The sequence below is a fragment of the Mandrillus leucophaeus genome, unplaced genomic scaffold (assembly GCF_000951045.1).
Source record: "Mandrillus leucophaeus isolate KB7577 unplaced genomic scaffold, Mleu.le_1.0 Scaffold58, whole genome shotgun sequence".
Lineage (NCBI taxonomy): Eukaryota > Metazoa > Chordata > Mammalia > Primates > Cercopithecidae > Mandrillus > Mandrillus leucophaeus.
This window is the reverse complement of record NW_012106252.1, coordinates 1485921-1493628: the sequence shown is the minus strand read 5'-3', so window position 1 is coordinate 1493628 and position 7708 is coordinate 1485921. Positions and strand designations below refer to the sequence as shown.

The following is a 7708-nucleotide window of genomic DNA, read 5'->3' as shown; positions in this document are numbered from 1 at the left end:
GGAAGGAAGGAAGGAAGGAAGGAAGGAAGGAAGGAAGGAAGGAAGGAAGGACGGACTGAGCCAGTGCTCCAAAGCATTGGTCCTGGGAAGGAAGAAAGCAGAAATTTGCCTCCCATCCTTCAGGTGGGAGAGTTATGGTCCAGCCTGGCAACTGCTTGCCCAGAGACACACAGCATCAGATGCGCAGCTCCTGTCCCAGTGTCTTCTCTACCCCCTTAAGAGATCTTGGGGCAAGAGCCCCCTACCTGACCTGGGAACTCATGGTAACTTGGCTCTGGCTCAAACTGTGCTTTCAAGGCCCCTTCCCTGCTTTCCCCAAACCACTTTCCCCAGAAACTGCCGCAGCTGTTACCTTGAATGTAGCAGCCACGTTGGTGAAGTTTGCAATGCTGCCTCCAATGATGAGGATCTTGCCTGGATTTGGAGTCAGAGAGAAATCAAAAACAGTTACAGAGGTAGACTTGAGCATCTTCCCAGCAATCCAACTGAGGAAGTTCTTGTTCCCCTGAATGAGGGTCCCCCATCTGCCAGGAGGTATTAGGGAGTGAGCAGGACAGTCTCTCCAGACATTCCACTTTATCAGCTCAACTCTCCATTACCTATGCCACCAGACAGGGGTCAGAACAAACCCACAGGAGCACTACATAACTCCTAACCAACATCCAAAAATCCAGGTTGGTTTCTAGATATCTCTGGAGGCAATCTCTCTCTCTCTCTGGCTCAAGGGAAGAGGAACTGGTATGCAGAGACCCAAAACACAGGTGGCAAAGGGGCACTGAGAATCACAGAGGCCAGGTAATGTAAGAAAGTCACTGAGTTTATTGCAATCAGTTTATGGCAATCGGATAAACTGAGTTTACTGCAATTGTAGCAGACACATGCCACAGCCACCTCCTCCCCTGCACTTGTTTGTAGGGTTTTATCACACATCACCTCTTTCCCTCTCAGTCCCCTCCCACTGACAGATGTGGTCCCTACCCTCTAGGCATATAGAGAAACCGAGAACCAAAGTTCAACGATTAGCCTCAAGTTGCAAAGGACCAGGACCACACACAGCCCTGGTGACTCCTCAGACGAAGCTGTCCCATTGCAGCACGCTGGGCTGTTCTGGGGAAGGGGGGACAGGGCTGTGTGTGTGTGTGTGTGTGTGTGCGCGTGCGTGCGCATATCTCACCATCTGGGTGCTTCTCTCGGGTCATGAGGGAGAGGATAGTCTTGGCATAGTCATAGGTCTGCTGCTCGCTGGGGGCGCCCGAGTACTCCCCATAGTTTGCCAGCTCGTTGACACCCCCTAGATCACAGATGGTATCGCTGCCAAGGAGACACAGAAGTCAGTGATGGCTCTCATACTTCGGGCAGGGGGTGGCAGCCTGGTGCCTGGGAGGACATATGGATCCCTCAAAACACTGGAGTTAGCCTGTGGAACTGGCCTCTTGGGCCTCCAGCCCCCAGCTCCCATCCAAGTCTGGCCTGCAGGTTAACAGTGCTACATCAGACTCTCCTGGGCAGTGTGCTCTGCCAGCCCTAGGGCACTGGGGAGCCCTGGACAGACAATGGCAGGTAAAATGAACAATGCGCACCCCCTAACACAAAGACAAGAAAAATCACACACCGCAGGAGTCCCTGACGGGCTGCCCAAGAGAAGGCGTGCTGCAGCCAGAGGAAACAGTGCCAGTCACACACAGAAGGGAATGGCAGATTGCACATACAGAAATGAGCAGGTGTCTACCATGCTTAAAGTGAAAAAACTGCTAATTATTGTAAAGGGTGTAGAATATGATCCTAATATTTCTATAAAGCAAAGAGTATAAATATTTATATATGCTTGATAGGACATACAGTAACTTGCTAACTGGGGTGACCTGGTCAGGGAGGGGATGGGGAAACGGCCAGGCAACTTTCACGTTCTAGTTCATTTTCTATATTTGCTGTACCTTTGTATGGAGCACACAATTTTCACAATTAAAACTCAAAACAGCTTCATTTTGACACAAAAAAGGAAGTTATAGGAGACACTGAGAGCAGGGCAGGCCCTCGCCATCATCCCTCGAAGCCCTCTGGGATGCCACTGCTTTCCTCTGCCCCAAATTCCCACACCAAAGTGGCAGGACCCCACCCCCCGGGCCACACACATGTGGATGCTGGGTAGCTGGGCTGGCATCTCTTCAGCAACCCCCTTCAGTCACCTGTACACGACAGAGGCGCCACCCCCGGCCACCATGGTCCAGATCCTCCCCTTGGGGTTCAGCAAGGTCAGCTTCAGGCTTGCCCCACTTTTGGCATCTAGGTCTGCAATGTAGGCTTCCTGGGGAGCAGACAGCAACAGGTAGGCCCTCGGGGTGCCCCCTTTACCAGGTCCCAGATCCTAGGATCCCTCCCCGCTTTCCCTGGAGGCACACGAAGAGGTCACTAATCACTTTAATGGGGTGGGAAAAGGGGCTAATCAGGGCCCCACATGCCTTGAAGACACTTGATGGCGTCTCCAAGTACCAAAACCACCCTTAGTCACAGTCACTGCCTGGGGACAAACTTCCCATCTCCCTTCTCTGATGTCAAGTCCTTGGCCCTCTGCCTAAGTCCTGAGCCTCACCATGTCCCTCTGCTTAACCGTGACCTCACCCCAGCATCTGCCTGCCCAGCCCATCACATGTCCCCCACCACCCCAGGACTCCCCAGGCCAGACTGTCTCCCAGCCCAGCCTCTTCCCTGGGCCTGGGGTACTTCCCAGAAAGCCCAACCCTGCTGTGAAGACTTCTCAGAGGACAGAGTGGGAAAGAGCAATTAAAACTCCCAGTGAGAAGCCGAGAGAACGACCTTCCGTCAGGATTAGGGGGAGCCACTTGGAATCACGGAGAGGCAACAAATCAAGTGAAGAGTCGAGGGAGGCTGATTGAGAGAGAAATCTAAAAGGATTTCTGGCTGGGATTCAGAGGCTTGGCTCACCCCCACCCCCACCCCACTGGGGTTTTAAGAAAATTAAATGCTTCTCGGTCTTCCTTTCCCTGCCAAATAAACAGCTCATGAAGGGGGGCCAAATGCACATCAGAGATGAGTCACCTCCCCACCGCCCTCCCCCCAGTCCCCATCTCCTCTCTAAACCAGCCTTACCTCTGGATATGCCTCCCGCCCGAAGGGGGGAGGGAACTCGATGTCACCCCACTTCACTTTGCAGATGTAGTCGGCAGTGGCGTCCACCTTGGCCGCCAAGTCAAGGACATAGACTCCATCTTTGGTCACTACTTCAAGGGGGAGCAGAGGCAACCATCAGACACCGGCTCTGGGTAGAGACGACCACCAACCTCCAACCCCTCCACAAACACCGCTCCCATGGTGGCCCATTCAGGCCTCAGAACTCTCTAAGCTCAATAAGAAACCAGAGTGGCCCTTATGGAGACAGAGCGTTTCTCCATTAAAGGCAAAACAAATTCTACAAGGCCATTTCCCTCTCCCTAACCTACAGGTAATGGGACATGGAGGTCTGTATTAGTTGCCACGGCAATTTTCAAACATCTGTACAAAACGCCACACTCCCTGCTTTGAGTATCTAACCATGCGCAAACCCATGGTCTGGCCACTTTTTAAAAGTGTTTAAAGGCACCTGTTGCTGACAGAAGACCCCCCACCGGCATGCACATCTATGTCTCCCAGGGCCTGGCTAGGGGAAGCCACAGTGTCAGGTGGAGCAGGAGCCGCGGGGTGCACTGGACTCTCAGTCAGCAGGATTCGTTTATACTACCTCACTGGACACCCATCTTCCTCCTCCCCCAGGGCCATTTAGCTGATTGAGTTAGCACAAGGCCATCTGGTCCATTAGAGGGGCTGCATCCTCAGCCAGAATGATTTGATTTCTCGCCTTCCTGGACTTTGCCCTGAGAAGTCCTGGCCAGAGCCAGCCCACGCCACTCTCCCCCAACACCACCTGCTTCCTTCACATCCCAAGAGGCTGAGAACAAGCTCTTCCCAGCGTCAAGGGTTAATGATTGACCAACTCCCACAGAGGGAGGCAAGTGTGCGGCCTCTGAGTGCACCAGGAAGAATGAAGGGCCAGAGGGTGAGAGCAGTGCAGAGGCTGCCAACCTCCTGCTGTCAGACAGCCTGACCTGGCACGAGGAGCAGCAGCACACAGTCAGATCAAAACCAGGACTTCTGGCCGAGCGTGGTGGCTCACGCCTGTAATCTCAGCACTTTGGGAGGCCACGGCAGGCAGATTACCTGAAGTCAGGAGTTCAAGACCAGCCTGACCAACATGGTGAAACCCCGTCTCTACTAAAAATACAAAAATTAGCCGGGCGTGGTGGCGGGCACCTGTAATCCCAGCTACTCGGGAGACTGAGGCAGAAAAACTGCTTGAGCCCAGGAGGTGGAGGTAGCAGTGAGCCGAGATTGTGCCACTATACTCCAGCCTGGGCGACAGGACAAGACTGTCTCAAAAACAAACAAAACAAAACAAAACAAAACAAAACAAAGCAAAACAAAACAGGACTTCCCCACTTCAGAGCAAGTTAAGACCAAAGAGAGGTTGGAGTTGACTAAGAGAACTACAGTCTTCTGAGAGCTCAGAAACAGGAACTGGCACTAAATGAGCATGGGAAGCCCTATGCTTGTGCACATCTGTCTTGTGCTGCCCTCTAGCAAGTGGGAGTCTGGTTGGGACCCTTGCCCCCTCCCAGCCTAGCACACCCAGTTACCAAGGGGATTGATCTCGAGGTAGGTGAAGTACAGGTCCTCGTAGAAATTGAAGAGGCCGGAGATAAAACTGGCCAGAATTCTAGAGGTGGGAGGGAGAGAGGGACAGTTCATCGATCAGGGAGCAGCTCGGCAGCACCCCAGGCGCCCCACAGCAATCTCACTGCCACTGACAGCTCCATTTCCCGACACGCATCCTGCCGGCCCGTCCATCTCCTCTGCAACCCCTGCTCCCTGGACATCGCTCTTCAGCCACTGAGGCGGAAAGGAGCTGTCAGGAGAGAAGCTGGAGGCAGAGGCGTCAGACAGACAGGGGCAAGGAGGTGAGAGATGCTGGCGGCATATTTCAGTCTGGTTGCAAGCCAGTCCCCGCCCTGCACCCAGCTGTCTTCCTCAGGACAGGGCTGTGCCTACCACCTGACACCCAGAGAGGAGACCACTCTGCTCTCCCTGGTCTATGCCCAGAGCCTGTCAGTCTTCTCATCCCAACTGCCACCTCCCTACCGTCCCTCTTACTCAACTCTTTCTTGTCTTCAGGGGCGTGGACCAACAGGTGTTTTTTGATGTCCTCAGGATTCAGTTTCTCATCCACGCCAACAAGTAGCTTCTGGGCCTTGGCGTCCACATCACCCACGTCCACACCCCCCTCGTGGTGGAACAGGACGTAGTCCCCTTCTCGGGTGGCATAGATGCAGACATAGAACTCCTCCGCCTTGCAGGTGAAGAGACGGGATAGTGGGATTGGGGTTGGGGGGTGAAGCTGGTGAGGGGCACTGAACTGGGGAAGATGGGGGGGGTCTACCATGTACTGGGAGAGGAAACCAATCCCCATGGTCTCATTTTCTAAAACCCAGTAAAAAACATTCATCCAGAGACTTGTCTACCATCTTTTCCCCAAGGATAAGCAGAAGAAGCCACTAACTCACTGGCTGACGGTCCAGACTAAATCAGTGTGACTCCAGCTGAGGAATGGGGCCCGCCTGCAGGTCGTTCTCATCCCTGCGCTGGGAAGTCCCCTTTGTTACCAGTCCTAACTCCTCCCTGCTGCAGACCAAGTCCTTTCCTTCCCCTCTGGACTCCTGAGTCCACAGCACCCTCAGATCCTCAGTGCAGCTTCAGGGACCCTGGTCCCTCTGACTGTCCTCATCGGCTTGACTTCTTTCATCATGTTACGGCGGACAAACCCAAGGTTCCAGGAGGGAGAAGACCCAGCCTGGAGCCGCCTCACACATACCTGACTGTGGGGGACGAAGGGCTCGATCAAAAAGTTCTTGAGGAAGCCTGTGGCCTTGCCAACCTACAGAAAAATTGAGGGAAATGAAACTCAGAGGGATGGCACGTCTTGCCCCCAGGGCAAAAGGAGGGACTGCACAGAGGTGGTGCCCAAGCACCCCCACCACCACACCCAGCAGAGAGACTTTTTCAGAAAAAATGGGGTCACAGATCCCTAAGCTCAGTAAGTCCTCATGAGATGCCCTTTCACCCCTTGCTCTGGTGCGAGCTGTGCCTTGCCCACTCTTGGCCTCCTCTGGAGGGTGACACAGGACCTGCATAAGGCAAAGGGCTCCAACAAGTCACGGCTGTGGCAGAGCTTGAAGGGGAGGGGAAACCGGGTAGGAGGGAGTGACCATTCTGCTTCATGGGCCTTGAGGAAGGCACAGTGACTCAGCCTCAGGACATGGGTCCAGGAGCGGGGAACGGGTGGAGAAGTGGGGAGCCAGGGCTTAATCACGGAAACTTCTCCACACAGACTCTCCTGGCTAAGGACCACAGGCCTGCAGAGCTAATCAGTTTGAGTGATTCCCTGGCGGCAGCCGCGGCGAGACAGCCCTCATCCCGGTAAGTCCCAAACCCCCCGCCCAGCCTGTGCGTCACTGCTGAGTCAGGGACCAGACAGCAATCCATCAGAGGTAATGAGCCGCTCCTGCTGGCCCAAGGCTGCTGTCAGCTCAGACGTCTGATGTCCCCCACCCTCCCCTCCCAGAGGCCAGCAGAAGGAAACAGGATGTGCTCCCTGGGGACGTGCTCAGCATCCCTCCCTCCCATCCCACCATCCTCTCTCCAAAGGCCTGGGAACTCAAGGGTCAGGGCGCTTCATGCCCGGGTCCATGTGCAACTTCAAGGATCCCTCTTTACCCATGAAGGCTAGAAACTGGGAAATTAACATTAAGGGCTACTCTGAGGAAGCCCAATGAGGGAGGAAGACATCTCCATCACCACCTTCATTGCTATACCCGAGGCAGTCAAGGAAGTTCATCCCTGGTACAGCTTCACCCCAGAGGAGCACCAGGCCCTTCAGAACCACGTGCTCTACAGAGCCAGGTGTGGATGGCACATTCTTCCCAGGCTAGGCCAAGACTCAGTCCCACTCCCTCCCTCAGTCCTCCAGCTCCCTTGGGGAGTGAGAAGAAACATAATTTTATTTCCAGGCATTTCTTAGCCTTCCTAAACCATGCTTCACTCTCTCTCATCTACGTGGCTGAAATTCATCACCAAGCTGGGAGAAGTCAGTCATTGAATTTGGGCTTGGTGGCACACATCTGTAGTCCCAGTTACATGGGAGGCTGAGGCAGGAGGATTACCTGAGGCCAGGAGTTCGAGACCAGCCTGGGTAACATTCGAGACCCTATCTCTACAAAAAAAATTTAAAAAGCAGTCTGGCATGGTGGCATTCTCCTATAGTCCCAAATACTAAGGAAGCTGAGGTGGGAGGATAACTTGAATCTGGGAAGTGGAGGCTGTAGTGAGACATGAATGTGCCATTGCACTACAACCTTGAATGACAGTGTGAGACCCTGTCTTAAAAAAATAAACTAGGCCAGGCACAGTGGCTCATGCCTATAATTCCAGCACTTTGGGAGGCCGAGGCAGGCAGATCACCTGAGGTCAGGGGTTCAAGACCAGCCTGGCCAACATGGAGAAACCCTGTCTCTACTGAAAATACAAAATTAGCCAGGTATGGTGGTGCATGATTGTAATCTCAGCTACTCAGAAGGCTGAGGCTAGAAAATCACTTGAACCT

General features: G+C 53.8%; 1 protein-coding gene across 4 annotated transcripts in view; it reads right to left on the bottom strand.

The window, feature by feature from the left end:
* Positions 1 to 7708, bottom strand: part of ACLY (ATP citrate lyase) — a 76427-nt gene that overhangs the window by 60561 nt on the left and 8158 nt on the right. For all 4 annotated transcript variants that reach the window (XM_011998842.1, XM_011998843.1, XM_011998840.1 and 1 more), the window contains exons 4-10: positions 5921 to 5983; positions 5208 to 5398; positions 4689 to 4768; positions 3109 to 3239; positions 2187 to 2305; positions 1175 to 1311; positions 353 to 414 (exon numbers count right to left, since the gene is read on the bottom strand). In XM_011998842.1, the coding sequence (XP_011854232.1) occupies positions 353 to 414; positions 1175 to 1311; positions 2187 to 2305; positions 3109 to 3239; positions 4689 to 4768; positions 5208 to 5398; positions 5921 to 5983 (783 nt within the window). The remainder of the gene's footprint in view (positions 1 to 352; positions 415 to 1174; positions 1312 to 2186; positions 2306 to 3108; positions 3240 to 4688; positions 4769 to 5207; positions 5399 to 5920; positions 5984 to 7708) is intronic.